General features: G+C 48.4%; 1 protein-coding gene across 17 annotated transcripts in view; it reads left to right on the forward strand.

Annotated features, from left to right (window-relative positions):
- LOC102959813 (phospholipid-transporting ATPase IB) overlaps window positions 1-17,374 on the forward strand; it is a 609,397-nt gene extending 592,023 nt beyond the window's left edge. For 6 of the 17 annotated variants that reach the window (XM_042984613.1, XM_042985284.1, XM_042985258.1 and 3 more), the window contains one exon: window positions 871-4,693. In XM_042984613.1, the coding sequence (XP_042840547.1) occupies window positions 871-968 (98 nt within the window). In that variant the 3' untranslated portion in view covers window positions 969-4,693. Of the gene's footprint in view, window positions 1-870; window positions 4,694-5,184; window positions 6,747-6,857; window positions 7,577-14,260; window positions 14,279-17,288 lie in introns of those variants that run through there. The other 11 variants (XM_042984757.1, XM_042985236.1, XM_042984735.1 and 8 more) reach the window with 8 other exon arrangements.
- Window positions 17,375-18,251: the final 877 nt, after the last annotated feature.

Here is an 18,251-nt window from a genome sequence, read left to right on the forward strand (position 1 = left end):
CCCTCTTGGAACCAGAGGTGCAGGAGAGTGTGGGTCCTGCAGAAGTCCTGCCTGGGTTTGGCTCCCAGCCCTGCCACTCACTAGGTCTGTGAAATCACCCTGCTCCTCCGTTTCCCCATCTGTGAAATGGGAAGAATACTGTCACCTAACTCATAGGGCTTTGGGGGAGGAATAAATGAGCTATTCGTGCATAATACATAGAACAGAGCATTTAATAATTGTTGGAAGCTGGGGTTGGTGGTATTATTATTATCGGAACTGATTGTAAGACCCAGCCTTCCTGGGGGCTCTGGAATTTATCTTGTGATCTTTTTCTTTATGTACACAAAAATAAACACACTGTAATTTCTTATTACCAGTCCGCATCAGTCCGCTTGAAAGGCGGGAATGCCGCGAGCGTCACACGCACATCGCCAGTCTTCGCTCCCGGCGTTGCTGGGTGCTCCCCGGCCAGCCTGCCAGCTTCAGGCAGATTGGGACACTTCTGGAGCAGGGCGGGTGGCCTTGCCTCCCGGCTGGCGCTGGGACAGTGCAGACACGGACCAGTGACCTGCCGTTTATGCTTCCCTGGCTGAGCTCCCCCGCGGCGAGGCCGGCCCCCGAGCCTTTCCCATCCCGGCGGCGGTGGCGGCCAGAACCAGTCAGGCCCTGCTGGGTCAGGCGTCGTCCCACCCCGCCCCACACTCTGCCCACGTTTCCCTCCCCGGCCACGGGTCTGTCCGTCCCAGGCTCCCACCTACCCAGGGCCGGGGAGCCCAGTGTGGCGAAACTGAGCTCCCGTGTCCCAAAAGAGCATTTTCTTCTAAACCCAGGTGGCCCCCCCGTCCCCCAGTTCTCCTCTCAACCAGTCCCCGTGTGTTCCTCCTGCAGATGGGTACGCCTTCTCGCAAGAGGAGCATGGAGCTGTCACTCAGGAAGAAATCGTCCGTGCTTACGACACCACCAAGAAGAAATGCAGGAAGAAATAAGACGTGAGTTGTCCCGATGGGTCCCAGGAAAGAGACGTGGTTTGTCGCGCCCGGTGTGATCCCATCTCTGCCCGAAGAGACTGGCGTCAGCAGCCAGAACACCATAAAACACATTTCCGTGGCCTTAGCCAACCGGTTTGTTAGTCACACGGCCCCTCGCAAACCTGCAGTAGATCCCGCGGGGGAGGCCGTCTCTTCCCCTTCCCGTGTGTCCGCAGCGCTTGGCCCGACTTCCGTTCCCGTTGTTGCGAAGCATCCAGCTGTGCTCTGTGAGCCGTGAAATGGAAAACGTGACGTTTCATGTAAACATCAGTGCTAGCGGTCCTGGGAGAAAGGCAAGAGAGTGCCATGCCCGGCTCGCGGAATGGGAGCGGGGGCGCGCTCGCTTCCTGTCGCGGTAACTCACGGAAGCTGCATTCGGGGCAGGCCGCGTCTGGCTTTGATTCCTCTTTGGTTTGTATGACGTCGGCGTAAACTTCTCGACTGCGGTGAAATCGCAAAAACGTCCATCAGGGTGGTAAGCCTGAGGACGCCTACCGTAATGCGCTCCACCGGCCCGGCAGGGCGGCCGGGTCGGCGTGCCAGGATTCCCCTGCACCCTCCGCAGGTGCCCCCTGTGGCCCGGCGGGCTTCCCCGTCTCCGACCTTCTGCATGGCTGGCCGCGGTGCTCGGTGCATGGCCGCTGGTGGGCAACCAACCGAAATCCGCACTGTTTCTTGCTCTAGCACAGATTCAGGTTACCGATGCGAGAAATCCCCTCTTCCACACCGCCCTTTCCCTCCCGTAACTCCAGAAAAGAAAACATACCCCGCATGTATCCTGAGCGTCTGTCTGCCTCCTTCCGAGGACAGGGAAGCCTGCGGGGTCGGGGGTGGCAGAACGCCTCCGCCAGCCTGCTCCGGTGAGGCTCTCGGCGCTCACTCCCCAACCTCCAGGCCATGGACCTTTGGCACCCACTCAAGCCAGACCCACGCTTGTTCTCTTGGGAGCTGGGAGCACATTTTGCGTTTTCGCTGCTGGGAAACCACTGAATTTATAGCGTGTCTCCCCGGAGAAGAGACGCCCCTGTCACTCTGCCACTCTGAAAGCGGAGAGAATGAGGGAACCCAGTGGGAGAGTAAGGGACCCTGAGGCTGGTGGAGGAAGAAAGCCATCAAAGGAGAAAGCAAGAGGCAAGGACACAGAGACGCGGGGATGAGGACGCGGGGGGACATTTTAGCCCAGTCTCAGTGGAAACCGGAATCAAGCCCGGAAGCCCAGGCGGTCGTGATGATCTGCCTCATGCATACAGGAGGCGAAACAAGACCTTGACAGGCAGTTTTCGTTGAAAAGAATTCTACACGTTTCAAGGAAACGCCCTTTTCTATAGGGGTGAGGGTTCCTTCCTTATCGAGTCGGTGTGATATATACGGGCACCTCCCGGAAAGTAAAGTGTCCTGAATCTAAGGCAAGGAAGAGAAGCGCTGAGTCACTGACTTTGCAAACTGCGCAGTGCCACCTTCTAAATTTGGACGGAACTTGTGAGCCCTCAGGCATGAATGTCAGCACCTGGAGCCCTTAATAAATGGCCAGCCTGGAGGCACGTTCCTCTCCTCTCCGCTTTGGTTGCCAAACCAGATTTTTGGATGGCTTCACATAAATACTTCTGGGCAGCTGTTACTGCTTAAAATGGCACAGTGCTTCTCTGGGGATGGCTGTGCTAAATGGGGAAATAAAACAATAGTGCACTTTGCTTCCTTATCCTTTATTTTTGGAACATCCACATCTTATTGGGCATTGTAATAACTGAGAGTATGATTTGCTTTGACTAAGAAAACTAATCCTTTACTTATGGCATGACCAGGATTCAGAGAGGGCTTACGGGGAAGCGGAATGCCGTGAGGCTTAGAAAATGGCCCTTCCTCCTTCCCCAGGATGGTAAACCATTTTTAAATACTAGAACACCCGGTGACATGAATCACCGGAGGACTGTCATGCAGGAATTGCGCCCCCCAGCCCACAAAATGTGCCTGTAGTTAACACAACAGACCAAGGTAAATGTCTTTATTGGACACCCGGAGAGATGAGGTCCTAAATACATAGGAGGAATGAAAGTTTGAATTGAATGTGCGTTAGGCATCCTGACTGTTTGGTTTCATTTGGAACTAAGCCTGTCTGGAAAGGGGAACTCAAACTCATTCCTTGTCAGATACTTAGTTCTTTCTTTCACTTGAAGCCTTCCAAATTAGATTTGTGAATTACGGGGTGTGTGTGTGTGTGTGTGTGTGTGTGTGTGTTTTGTTTGGGCTTTTGGTTTTTTATTTTATTTTTTACATTAAAATGCAGTTCAGATTTTCTGAGATTTTAGTATATTTTCCAATTCTTTTGAAAATGGGACTAAGCAGTCTTTGCAAGTATGAAACATGCACACAGAAGAAACCATGAGATGGGATACCTTTCTGTTCTCTTATGTGGTTACGCCGTCTGGTAGCCAAATGACTAAATTGGGCTTCGAGGAGGAACAGCTGTCACTATGTGCAGTGTGTAGTATTTAGCCGCGGCCAACTCGGGGGCTGTGGCATTTGTCCTGTCTTCAAAATCGAGGTCAGAGTGTCACACACAGCCCCTCCCCAGGGAGCAGGGTGGACTGGAGCAAGTTGCATACTCTGGCTGTCAGCTCAGTGGAGATGCCACATGGGACTTGTCACTCTGCCACATGGTAAGTGACATACAGGCTGGCAGGTCATACTTGGTCAGCACTACGGGGCCTGTTCCTGATTGGGCTAAAGCAGCAGCATCCACTGAGGCCCAGCCTCGGTCTGGGGTTATGCACAGACTGCCGACTCTTAAATTTGAGTCCACGTTCCATTCCGGCTGACTCCGCAGAAAGAAAAGACTGGCCGTTCTATGCACTGAGTTTTGAGTTCCACTGCACACTCGCACGGGCCAGCAAGGGAGGCTGTGGCAAGTGCACATTAAGCGGGCAGGATAGGAGAACAGAATAAGCCAGCCATTTCTGCTTGGCTGTCTGGATTAGCACTTGGTTGCTGATCAGAATGGGCTTTGTCATCATTTGGGGATGTGGCTGATGTGTCCATCCTGTCTCTGCGCAAACTGTTCAGGGCTTCTCGACCAGCGTTATGTTCTCCCATCTCCCCAAAATGTGATCATCTCGGGGGGAATCGTAGAACATACAAAACCCGTGCTTTGGAGAAAGGAGGTGCTGTTGCTTTAACATTCGTGGAGTAACAACCTCAAACGTGAACCTGAGTTTTGGCAGAGCATGGCTGGGAACTCTGTTGACGTTTCCTTTCCCCTGACAAGGCTTCAGGTCTTGCTGTAGGGAGCTGGCAGTGAAAATCAGTGATAACTTGTCAAGAAGCGGTGAATAATGAAAAAAAAAGTGAGTATGAGCAACAAATGTCTGAAAATGCATATAGATGTACATATGACAGGCGCTAAGACTGAATTTTTTTAAAGAAAACTATCGTCTGTAATCTCCATTTGTTACAACAATGACCCTTTATTTCCTTTTTTGAAGAGAATCTTCTATCGTATTTCTCTTCCTAGGAGTTTCTGTCTTAGACCACAAGTTGGGTAGAATGTTTGCAAAACTCCGCTGTAGGATGAGGTAGCCTTTCGCCTTGACCATGTGAAGGAAGTGCACACGTTTCAGCTGAGGGCCATTGTCCCAAAGTAATTCAAGGAGTGATTTTGCCTCAGCATTTGAAATGTAGACTTCATCTCCTGGGATCCATAAAAATGGCGAACGGGGGGGGGGGGGGGGAATCTGGTTAAGCAGAACCCAAAATAATAACCTGGCAAAGAAATGAGTTTGTCAGATCAGGTTCAAGGATGGCGTCCCCCATCACATTCGGTAAATACTTTCTTCGTGCAAATGCTTGTGTTAGCAAATACAGTAGTGATAGAGTGAAAATAAAGCCCTCCCCGCTAACAAGGGAAGGCATACCTCGGTTGGCTTTGTTGCTGGTTCTCCGTTGGCTCTAGGCAGTTGTTGGTCTAACTGTAGCCTTGGGAGAGATTATTTAGTCTCACCCTAGCCATTTTCCCATCCTTAAGGGTGAGGAGGATGGTTACAAGAGTTTCCACGGGGTTGTAGAGGTGAGAGTCCAAGATCCCCCCCATGATGATATATTAAGAAGTATCTCCAAAAGGAATAGCCCTGGAACACTCTACCCGATGGGTGGTATTCTTCATTTGTTTATTTTTTTTTAGCATCCCAACAGAATGCTGTTGTCCGACAGTACCCATTTGCTTTGATATTACATGAGCTTGATTGACTGCCAGGCCTCCACTAGCACTCTGTTTGAAGCTCTCCCTTAGCTTGTTGGGTATGACTGTGGCAAACCAGGATGCAGTCTTCGACAGGAATAAAAGGCCACGTTGGCCAGCACAGTGTTCGGAAGCTACAAAACGAAAGGGGGCAGAAAAGAGGGGCGGCTCACCCTGCTGTCCCGCCCCAAGCAAAATTCATAGCTGTTAACTCTGACAAACACTTCTGCTCCCCTGACTGAAGAGGGACAAAAGAGTGATTCTTTTACACCTTGGCTGGCTCATTTTCAATGACAATCTCTTGCCCTAGTTGCCTTAGAGACATCCACTCTGCTCTTTCTCTCAGGCTCCAGACCAAGAAAAACACACTCACAAGATTAGCCCATCGGCATTTCTTCTGACCTGGCTAAAGAAAGAAAGGAGACCTGTTCCTTTTAAAAGTCAGGAACTACACGTCAGGTGGCTTTGATTTATGACAGAAAAAGGAAGAAGAAAGTTGAGGTAACAGCACTATCCAAATAACCCTGCCCAGGAAACCGAGGGGTCAAGAGAGCTGATCAAGAGCCTTTTATAGGCAAGCTCTTCTGTGTGGCAGAGAAGGGGCCAGAAGGAGGCGGAAAGCCTGAAGGTGAGGATGTGAACCCACCTCCAATGGGATTCGATTCAGTCATCTCCCTAAAGGTCGCCAAGCAACTACAGGGTGGCTCATCGAGCACCGATTTCAAAATGGAAAAAGAAAATCTGCCCTGTCATAGGGTTTCTCTCCTTCCCACAAGGTCCCTGCACCGGTAGATACTTTCCGGGTTTTTCATTAATAAAATCAGCGTGTGTGCTGACACGTGCATTCCTCCACCTTCCTTCTCCCATGTTACCAATGATCGCTGAGTTCAGAAGCACCCCCGCTGCTTCCCCAGGGGCCGCCCTCTGCAGGGGCCTTGCTACCAGCTGCCACCCAGCCAGCTGCAGGGGTGGCGCCCTCCCCCCCACCCTCCCATCCCCGGGCCTGCCAGGAGCAGCCGGGTCTACAGCCTGCCTGTGCATCATCGTTCCTGCAGGTCCCTGAATTGCTGTTTGAATGTAGCATCCTTGTGGTGTCTTTTTCATGCAGGCAAAGCCACGTGCCCTCCTGTCTGCTGTCACATCTGTGCTCAGATTGCCTAAATATTGTTTGCGACAGGGAGGTTTTAATCTGGTTATACAGAGGGAAGCGGGGCTGTGGGGGCACGTTTAATTGGCTCCCAGCAGAGTAGCGAGCGCGTCTGTGGAGTGTGGGGTTTTTTTGTTCCCTCCCTCTAGAAGTGTTACCATTTTCACGTCCTATTAATGTCCTCTGGTTGTTAAATTACAGCAGCACATTATAGCCGAGCCGGGTTCCCTCCTGGAGTGAATACAAATGAAGGGCATTTACTTGTATTTTTAGAGGTTTTGGAAAATGTAGTGATTTGTGGCTTTGATCAATCCTGTTGACTGGTATATGTCTGCACAAACCTGTTTCAAATAAATCTTTTGTTAAAGTAAATGATTGGGCCGTGATTTATTTTGGAATTTTCTCTTCCACTAATAAGCAGTTACTGCCATAGGGACTTGGGACAATAACACAGAGGTTTTGTCTGCAGGTGCGGGCGATGTATATGTTCTGCCTCAAGAGCTGATGGTCAAGGAAACCCTGTTCTATGGCAGGAGCGCAGAAGAATCTGAATTGTAGATTAACGTGAGCTCTGTGAGTCCAGGTCCCTTTTATGAGAAGAGGGTCCAAGAGGCCACACGGAGTTTAGACTGATCACACAATGGAGAGAATTGTACATAGAGGGACTTCTCTCATCCATTCCTGCACTTTCCTTGGTTTATCTCAGTTTCCCTGCAAACTGAGGTGTGAAACGTTCAAAGTCTGTTGTCAAGCATGAAATTACAGCCCCGTCGTTGAACACGCCATCCCAAAGCATGCCGCCTCGGCACGTTGACTATTTGAGCTGAAGGCCATTGAGAAACAGCAGGTGCGGGAAGGGCTCTGTGACCTCCCCCTTCTACCCAAAGGCAGGTCGCAGCATCGCCAATGAGAAAGGTAGCCTCCCTGCACTGGGAGGAGAAGAATGTTCTTATCACTGGGGACTGGGGGTCGACGCCGGAATGGATCTGTACAAACAAACCTCCTAGAATAACCCCGACCTTCCACTGGCTCCCCCCATATGTTGGTTTCCCTGTCTACTGCCCCTATACTGCAAGCCTCTTTGTCCAGTCACATGTCCACAATTTAGCTTTCTTTGTGTAAAAGGTATGTAAGTGTCTGGGCCTAATGGCTTCTTGGGGTCTTCAGTTTTCTTCTGAAGATTCCCATATACACGTAAAAATATTAAATAAATGTGTATGCTTTTCTCCTGTTAGTCTGTCTTGTGTCAGTTAAATTCGTAGGCCAGCCACAGAACCTAAGAGGGTAGAAGGAAGTTTTTTCTCCCTTACATTATTTTACGGAGAGTAAGGAGACACCTGCCCGTTCCCTGTAGGCTCACCAAGCCACGTTTAGGTAAACATCCACGACCTTGGGGTTCCCTGAGATGCACAAGTCACACAGCAGAGGCCACACTGAACCTGGGGTAAAGTGGGAGCTAGAGGGCCCAGACATTGACCTTGGAAGCATGGAGACAGGGGCCTTCTTCCCTGGAAACCAGCCTCAGGCTCTGGTTCATCGCCTGCCTGCCTGGCTCTGTGTGGGCAGCTCTGCACTTGACTCATATGCAGTGAGGACAGACTCTGGGGGCGGAGGACAGAAAGGCCACAAAGCCTGCAGAGGCTTAAGTCTGGAACTCCAAAATCTCCTACCTGCCCACTTCAGATTTACTACAGATCCCCACGGTTGCCTCCGATTCCTCCCAGATAGTTTTGTTAGAACTGAGTTTGGCCAGTCACGACCTTGGTGGCCACATCCCCAGGCTTGGGCAGGGACAGGAGGCTGGGCCTCATTCCAGGCAGAGCTCTGGCCAGAATGGCCTGCTGTACACAGGCCCAGCCTTATTTTTCGTAAATCACGCAAAACTGAAAATGGTTTAATACGATCAACAGCAAAGTGTTCCATTCCAAACCTTTGCCGTGTGTGCTTGGTTGGTTCTACAAAATCTGCCTTTGCTGCTACGGCGATTTTTTTTTTTTTTTTTGAAATGCCGTCCCTCACTTGGCTCACCAGAAGAAACTTGCATCATTGAGAGGCCATTAGCAGCTGAAGACAGCTTCCAGACCCTACATTTCTGCCTACAGCACTACTCTTTGGCATAGTTTTCCCTCTGGAAAAGACTCAGGCCACTTTGAAAAATCATTCAGATTCTATTTATTTTCAACGTGTTTGTGTAAGAGACGTATAGAACGTGAGGGATTGAAACGTGTATCGAAGCAGCAGGGCCCATGACAGAAGCCCACTCCAGCCTCTAATCTTTCTCTTTCTGCCTACGTTCTGTTCCACGTATGCATCTTTCAAGGGAACTTGCCAGCAACTGTTGAAAAGACAAGCCGTTGTCGTAACGGGGACTGTGGATGCGGTCTGGGACTTTATTTTTTCCCAGAAGGAGCACATGCCAAGGCGAGAAGCACCAAACAAACACGGTCCAGTTCACAATCATTAGGCTTTCACTTATCGAAAGTAGGCCATACACATAAATAAAACGACTCACAGTTCTTGCGGGTGGGCCCCAAACTCCGCCTTCAACTGTTGGCCTCTTCTGGCACCGCACTGTCCTTGACTTTAGATTGCAGAGCGATGGAAGCCGAAAGCAAGGTGCACAGGGGCCCTTAGCGCCACGACTTTGGCTGAGCCCTGAATGGGCAGGGTCTGTCCCAGCGGTTTCTATGTAATTGCTATTAGCCTTGTTGACATTGAATGCTACCTGTACTCTCTCCGCAGCTCTAAAGAAAATGTGTTTTGATCTGAAATAGTCTAACTGCCGAGAACCTTACGGATTTTTCTCCCGACTTTCAAAATAGCGGTTGTGCGTATCTTAAGTCTCATTTGACTTAAAACTCTTGTGCTGACCTAACACACCTTGCCCGTGGCTGGGGGCCCCGTGGTTGTCACCGTTGCTTTCCAAATAGCCTTGAGTGGGGGGGGGGGGTGTGTGTGTGTGTGTGTGTGTGTGAGTAGCTGCTGTGAGCCGAAGTAGAACAGCCCTTTAGTCACGAGCAAAGCTGTTAATGTCATTTCTCCCCCCTTCCCGATGTCCTTAAGCAAGCTGCCTGCAAATCACTTCCAAAGATGGCTGCAGGAGTAGCCCTTGGATTCGGTTTACTATTGCATTTAAAACTGCACGGAGGGGAGAATAGTGGGGCTCGGGGAGACCCTTACGCAGCGGTAAAAGAAACCACCTCTAAGTGAATTTCTTTAATACTTGCGCTGGAGAATGTTTGAACGGAATCTCACTTTCCGGTCTACGTGGTGAAGAGCCCCCGTGGGCTGGCTGCCGACGGCAGGTCCCCAGGAGCTGGGAGCTGAGGGTGCCCCACACGCCCCCTGCACGAGGGAGACCCACTCGCACGTGCAGGAGGCCCCTGGGCCTGTGTGCGCGAAGCTCACGCGTGCGCGATCACGCGCGCCCCTCAGCTCTGCGGGAGAAGATGGAGCGGACACAGACAGACATGAGCGCTAAAGAAGAAACTCCCTTCTCAGACTTGAGAACGTAGCAAAGCGGGGGAGACGATGCCGCGGGAAGGGTACGAGGGCTTGACGCGGTTCTCACGCGAGGAGACGAGAGAAAAGCGGGCAACCGTGTGTGCTAAAGGGAGATGTTGGCGGGGCTCTACCGGCCCACCTGACCAGACAGCCGGACGTTTGCGAACCTGGGGACTTTACTGCTGAAAGGCCGAGGCCCCCGCTCCCAAAGAAGGGCCTCCAGCGGCCGGCGGAGGTGGGAGAGCACTGGGCGGCCCAGGTCAGGTGTACTCCTGCCCTGGCTGACACCAAGCAAGGCCGGCTAATGATCTTGAACTCTGCCCATCCCAGGCAGCTGCAGCTGGGAGGGCTCTCAGACGCCCTTTCTCACGGCCCTTCGGAATCCGAGCCGTTTCCCAACACAGGTGGGGGGTGTGTCGAGACGCAGTGGACAACCACACCGAGTCCCGGCCTCACGGAGCTGACATCCCAGTGGGAGAGACGGACGTAAACAAAAGAACGTATAATCCGACACCGGGTTCTGCAGCATAGATGGTGTCTTAGCTTGGGCCGCTACAGCAAAACTACCATCGACTGGGGGCGCTTAGAAGCGACGGATATTTACTTCTCATAGTTCTGGAGGCTGGAAGATGGAGATCTAGGAGTGACTTCAGCAAGCCTAACGTGTGGGGAGAGACGCGTGCCCTTCGGAAGTCACGTGCTCTGTGGACGATGTCCACGTGGGGCTCCTCACTCTACAGCAAACCAAAGGCCACTGACACGCATCCAACACCACCGCCTAGGGTGCCCTCCAAAGTGACTTACCGCCGTGACGTCCTAACACAGTCCTGACTCATTTTCTAGTAATCGTAGAGACGGATGTGGGCTTCAATACGACTGGTCAAGCACAGTGTTTATATCACCACGTTGTGAAAAAGAGAAGTCGGTGAATCAAATGAGTTTCTGACACTTCTCAGGAAAAGACTGCTGAACGAATACTGACCCTTAGTCAACAAAGGATCTTTGTGTCCCAGTACATCTTGCGTTAGGCATACGATTTCTTAAAATTAATACAGAGGTATTGTGCTGGCTTAAAAAAAAAAGAAAATGAAAACTAATAAAAAATAAACGAAGAGTGATCACCCCAGATTACTCTCTGCCTTCCAATTTATTGTCAGGAGAAATGGTTTTAAGATGATTCCAGTGATTTCAAACTTTTGCCATCCTCACACAGTTATGTTGGACCAAATATTTCGAGTCAACCTGTGACCAAAGTCTAGACAGAAGCTGCAAATATCATTCTCACAGAGGTCACCATGGGTCCAAGAACAAAGCCAACAGGACCAACATTCTATTCTGTCTCCGGTATTGTTAACTGAATGGCCATTTGAAATTTTTTGTAAGCAAAGAAGAATCTGTGTGCCACTCCAAATAAAGTCAAGCTATATTGGATGCTCCTTTTCAAGAAGTAGGGCGTTGCCTTGGCCTAAGGAGGATTCAGCTCATTCAATTCCTTTTGAAATACTTAACATCTTTATGGCCAAATATTTTTTCTACCTCCGCAAGTGTTAACAGCATGTGCACTGTGTGCAGGCATTGTGCTGGGTGCTGAGGAGTCATTTAGAGCTGTAGAAGTCTTGGTGTCTATCCTTGAGAAACTCGCTAAGGGGACATGCACACAATTCAACATGGCCCCGGGCAGCATGACACAAGGGTACCAGCAAGTGCTGTGGGAACAGGGAACAAAGAGGAATTACACCCAGCATGTGTGCAAGGAGCAGAGAGTAGCACTGTCCCCTCCCTAATCTCTACTGCTCTCAGTTCTTATAGCCCAGTCTCTCAGGGTTATTGGATGACATGAAAAATAGAGGAACGACAAAGGATCCCAGTAGAATGTGGCTAGATGAGGTGGGGTGGTTTTTTTTTAAATTTTTTTTAATGTTTATTCATTTTTTTTGAGAGAGACAGAGCATGAGTGGTGGTGGGGTGGGGGTGGGGGGTGGGCAGAGAGAGAGGGAGACACAGAATCCGAAGCAGGCTCCAGGCTCCGAGCTGTCAGCCCAGAGTCCGACACGGGGCTCGAACCCATGAACTGTGAAATCATGACCTAAGCTGAAGTCAGACACTTAACCAACTGAGCCACCCAGGCGCCCCTAGATGAGGTTTTAAAGATAGTTTAAAATGTAACCAAAAAACCCTACTTACATAAAACCAGAGCTGCTGGAAATAGCCTATAGAACCAACACCACCTCGGGAGAAAGCTGAGGTGGCCGGCCCTGTAGCATTATGTCACTTAATCTGCACAACTGCCCTGTGGGTGGATGACACAATGAGTCTCATCTTAGCCAACTGAGGTTCCACGAGGCTTCCTGACTTGCTACCTACTTGTCAGGGATGGAAGAGGGATTCGGAAACAACTCCCACCTCCTCCCAAGCCCATCCTTTACGTCAAAGGACCATGCAAAAGACGAATGCAAAGTCCCCAGAAAATGCAGCTGTCCAGGGAACGCTGTTAAACCCAACTCCCATGGAACGTTTAGTTTCTATTTTTGCCTTGAAATGAGACGTATGAAGCACTCTGAGTTCAGTCACCGACTTGATACACAGCTGTCCTAAGTAGATGAATACATTTGCAACATCCATGTCAGAAAGATGAGGAAAATCCTAAGAGTTATCCGGCTACAAGGCATAGTGTCAGCTTGAAAGATGCCGGTTCCTGACTTCTGCCCCCTCCCTTCCAATGCTGCCATCCGATGCTCTGGGGGGCGGCCGCACCCCTTACCCTTTGCCCACTGGCCATACTAGGCTCTGCCAACAGGGGGCGCTAGAGGGAGCCTGAAAGGTTGGGGGAGCAGAAGGGCAAAGACCTGCCCGTCCACTGCCTTGTCTGTGACCACAGATACAGCACCAGTTTCCAGCTTTAAAAAAAAAAAAAATTGGCATTTCCTGGGGCACCTGGGTGGCTCAGTCAGTTAAGCACCCAACTTCAGGTCAGGTCATGATCTCATGGTTCATGGGTTCGAGTCCCATGTCGGGCTCTGTGTGGACAGCTCAGAGCCTGGAGCCTGCTTCGGATTCTGTGTCTCCCTCTCTCGGTCCTTCTCTTGCTCATGATGTGTCTCTCTCTGTCTCTCGTAAATAAATATTAAAAAAAAATTTTTTTAACTGGCATTCCCAGAATGGGCTGCATTGTGTCCCCGGGGGTACCGGTCAGCAAGTGCTGACTCTCTGAGCGGACGGGGCCCTTCCTTCAAGCCCTGGATTCTAATACCCCCAACTTCTTCCCTTTGCTCCTTTGGCCTTAGGGATAGTAACTGCCTCAGGCAATCATCAGCTCCGCATTGCCTCAGTTTCCCCTTTTGCTCTTTCAGTGCCCTAGCACCTGTTTAACCAATTCCTTTCACAACTTCTCTGTTAAAAATAACTGGTATGACACTGGTCGTATCTACTAAGGCAAACATCCATATGTCTCCTATGATACAGCACTTCCTGTTCTGAAACTCCACACAAGAGGGCTGAGGGCTCGTGTTCACCAAAACACCTTTAAAACGTTCCTAACCGCCCCAAATGGAGAGTAACCCAAATGTCTGTCAACAGTAGAGTGGATAAATACAGTGTACGTATGGTATTTCTATATGACGAAATACTACCCAGCGATGAAAAGGAACTGGGGCTCCATTCAACATCAGTCATAACAGTGAGGGAGGGAAGCGTGTGATTCCATTGTTACGAAGTTCAAAACCAGGCAAAGCTAACGTATGGTGATAGAGATCAGAGGAGCCCTTCCCCTTGAGGGGAACTCTCGGCAGGATTCTGTCTCTCTCGACCTTGATGACAGTTTATTGAGTTGTACATTTAAGATTTGTGTCCTTTGCTGCGTGTCGGTTATAATTCAGTGGAAAATTAAAATGATTCAATTTGTGTTCCTGACCGGACCCCAGTTGGTACAGAGAGATGCCAACTGGCAGACTAGAAAGGTTCTGTAGGTGTAGCTAAACACAGCAGACATATAGGGAGGAGAGAAAGCCTGTGAATTTACAAAGCAACAGCACAGAGAACTAAGACAGGCCACTTAGGGCATTACAGAGAACGGTACTGATTCGAGGCTCAGAGAAAGCCAGTTCTGTGCACGTCTCTTGGGCAACCTAAAACCATTAGAAATATAGACTAACCCAGATAAAACTGGTTATTGAAACAAAAATAAGGAAAATCTAACATAGTTCTGTTATAACGATCCATCTCTCTGTAGTTGACATATTTTGTCAATATAAATTATGTATTTTTATCAGGCAGGTTGAAAATATCTGAAAAGAAATTAAATTATATGTGTATTATAAACACCTCGTAGATGCCACTATGTTATATTCTTTATCTCCGCACCGACCCTAGGAGGTGGGTGTGGTGGATCTCCTGTTCCAGAAGGCACGCTTGAGCTCAGAGACGTGAACACTCACCATTGGTGTTAGAGGTGGATTCTGACATAGGTCCGTCCGACTCCAGAGGAAGTTCGACAGAACCAGTTCTGGCTGAGACAAGGAAAGCTGAGCGCTGCAAACCAGCTCCAGTTTAAAAAAAATCAGTCAAGAATTGAGAACAGAGTCTCGGATGAGATAGCCTCACATAATAAGTTATTTCTGTTTCAGATTTTCCTGTGATCATTCTGTACACGTATGTATACACACATGTAATTTTATATACATGTTACAGATGGCAATCAGTCTTCTACAGCTGTTATGTCTCCTCAGTAAATAATGTCTTGTGTAACCTATGATTTTTCTAAATGAAAAGACCTACATTTCAAGATGGTTGAAACCAAGATGCAAGTTTGATGTTTGAAATCAGTCTTAAGGCCGCCACCATAAACCGTTTACCCCCTTTATCATCCCTCGTTTAAAAGCTTTCTTATTTTTTTTAATTTATTTATTTTGAGAGAGAGAGAGAGAAAGTGCGGGAGGGACAGAGAGAGGGGGAGAGAGTCCTAAGCAGGCTCCGTGCTGTCAGTGTGGAGACCGACTTGGGGTTCCATCCACAAACCGTAAGATCATGGCCTGAGCCAAAATCAAGAGTCAGTTGCTTAACTGACTGAGCCACCCAGGTGCCCTTAAACTTCCCATTCTTGACTTGAGTCCAGTTCCTTCGATTGGGGGTGTAAATGTCGGAGGCATTCTGAAGCTTTAACTGTGAAAGGCACAATGACCCCACACAGCCACCTCCCTCCATAAAACTGTAATTTTATCTCAGTTATTCTGTCCCGGTTGCTGTGGGGTTATAGTGAATAGTCAAAAATACTGAACATCTTGGACAGGAGTAACCGTGTCTCTAGGGGTTTATTCTTCCATTTTCACTGATAAAGGATTCTATCCAAGAAGAACAGAGGGCAAAGAAAATCAAGGGCAAATCATGCACTACGTAAGAACTGTTTACCTAGCCCATCTTCAGTTTTCAGGAAAAGAGGTAATAATTTCTAACCCTTTGTCATCTCTCACTGACTCAACCTCTTCAAGGCACTTGAAGCACAGTAACATGCATGTTTTCAATTAAGAAAACCATTTCAGAAGGCAAAGAAATTTTCTGTGTAAGTATCTTGGAATGAATGGGCTGAATGAAAATAGCTGATCTCCGGCTCTTAAAAAAAAAAAAAAACAGAGAGAAAGGGTGAGGGGTAGCAGGGTGGAAATGTCCTCACGGCTCTACCAAATAAGAAGCAAAAGAAAAGGAGGATTAAGGTTGAGTGATGAGAAATGGTGTTCTCATTTGCATGCATGATTTATTCCTCCTGGCAATATTTAGGCTGCTCCTTTTAAAAAGGAAAGGGGCTCTCCCTCTTAAAAACTGAGAACAAACTGAGGGTTGATGGGGGGTGGGAGGGAGGGGAGGGTGGGTGATGGGTATTGAGGAGGGCACCTTTTGGGATGAGCACTGGGTGTTGTATGGAAACCAATTTGACAATAAATTTCATATATTGAAAAATAAAAAAATAAATTAATTAATTAAAAAAATAAAGCTCTAAAAGTTGGGTCTAAAAGTTCAGACCTACTCCCCGGGCTCCCAGGCCCTTCCCTGGGCAGGCCCCAGGGAGCCCACACACTTCCCTGGGTTGTCAAAGCCACAGCCACCACCACCCCCTGCCTTGAGCTTCCTCCACTCGAGATTATACGGCTCGCTCACGCGCTTTCTTTGTGTCCTACTCAAGAGGCAAGGGAAATCAGCAGAATGGGGAAGTGATCGCATGTTTTAAAATCCTAGAAAGTCCCCTCAGCCCTTACATTATTTACTTAGCGGCAACTCAGCAAGATCTAGTAGGGCCGGCCCGGTTCCCGGGCTGCTTGTTTTCCATCCTGATGACTGACAGGGTTCGTCAGATGTCTGGGCCTGCCCGTCGTAACCCCTCTCCCCAAACTGCGCCAAGCTTCGCCAAGCACATACCTCGAGTCGAGGCCTGCGGTGGACAGTGCAGGCGAATACACACTGCACATCCTAATGCTGCAGTTTGGACGGGAGGAGGCCCGGGCTAAGTTAGTGGGAAGTCTGGATTCTGAAGGCCCTTAAACAGAAACAAGCGCATCCCTTTTAAGCACTTAAAAGGCTTAATTAAGCAACTAAACGCTAGCATTCTGTGTATTCATTTAAATGACTTGGGTGACTCACGGAGAAGACGAGTGGCAGGCATAATGTGAATTTGCGGGAAACAGAGCCTTTACCACAATCCAGGAGTACGTGCGAGTGCTGTCACGAGGCGGGGGCCAAACCCTTCGCTGTCCCAACTGTTAGCACCACTTTAATTTTTCTCCCCTGGGTCCAGTCCACTTGGGGACATCCGCCCTGACTTTTCCTCCCCAGCTTTGTTCCAATTTTCAAGGTTTCCCCAGGAGATACTTCTGATGGAAACTTAAATTCTAATTTGTATCAAAATAAGGAGAAAAGATCATAGAATTCGCGAAGTTGTGCAAGCCTGAGAAAAAAAGAGCTCAAGGTAAATTCACTATGAGATACTAGTATTTCACACGGTATTTCATTATGAAATACTAGTCAAGCATCTAGGATCATAATCAGAAGTGGAGCGCTAGCCTGAAGCGGGGAGTATGGCCGAGGAAATACGCCAAACCCACTTGCATTTGTCTCAGCCGTCTTCTAGCCGCTCTGGATGTTGACATTATTGTTAAATTGTAACTTTTCCAGCCATAGCAGGAATGATAGGAGATGAGTAGTTTCCTGGCCCTTCAATGGACAGAAAGAGCTGGTTCATTTCTTCCTCCTTACAATCAGAGGGTCTGACCTTCCCACACAGAGGGATACAGGGATACAGTCCCCAGAGCCATCATGACTCAACGCTGAAGGTTTACATACAGAAGAAAATGTACAGCAGCGAACTATTTTCCTATCTGTAACTGCTTTTTTCTTTTTTTTTTTTCCCCAGCACAACTTTAAAATAGTTCTCCTGGGTGCAAATTACACCTTACAGATTCCGATTTCATTCCAGTAAGGAAGGTATCCTTAAACCAGGTATCTGAACCTTTTACTTTGACAGCTAAACGTCTCTAGTCTCTATCAAAATTGAAAAGATCTGAGGGTGCGTCCAATGATATTATTTATATTTGGGGGAAGACCAGACAGCACTAAGTGAAGAACTCATTTCGTTTATTAAAGCGCATTTTTGCTTTAATCATATTTAGTACTATGTAGAAAGGAAGGAAAAGTTACACAATTTTAGAGAAGCTGGCACTGTATGTTTAAAAAAAAAAAAAAAGGCTGTTAAAAATGTCATAAAGGGACTCCTTCCTGCATCAGGTAAGGATGGGCTAGATTAGGGGTTGGTGAGCTAAGACCGACTGCTTCATTTTTACGGCCCGAAAGTTTAGAATGGTTTTTACACTTAGAAGTTATTGAGAAAAAAAAAAAAATCAAGTATTTTGTGACATGTGAAAATCGTATGAAATTCAAACGTCGGTGTCCATCAGTGAGGTTTTATTGGAACATGGCCATACTCCTCTGCTGTTTTGTGACAGTGGCAGAGTTGAATAGTTGGTAGAGACCATCTGGTGTGCAAAGCCTAAAGGATTTACTCTCTGGCTCTTTCCGGGAAAAAAAAAAAAAAAAAAAAAAAAAGTTTGCCAATCCCTAGGCTGAGTGATCTCTGAGGTCCTTTTCGCCTCCAAGCTTCTAGAAGTTTACTTCTTAGATAACCCAGAATCTTCCATCAAAGACAATGTGTGGAACATACATGAACCTGATAATACCGTAATCCCAAAGACTCTCTTTTGTGTCAATACTCACAGAACGTACATAGAAACTTCCAAGACATTACTTTTAAAGGTGCGCTCTTGGTTCTAGAAAGCAATTCTTTATAATTTTTAGCAGTTTTATCACATTAACAAGTTTA

The sequence above is a fragment of the Panthera tigris genome, chromosome A1, assembly GCF_018350195.1.
Source record: "Panthera tigris isolate Pti1 chromosome A1, P.tigris_Pti1_mat1.1, whole genome shotgun sequence".
Lineage (NCBI taxonomy): Eukaryota > Metazoa > Chordata > Mammalia > Carnivora > Felidae > Panthera > Panthera tigris.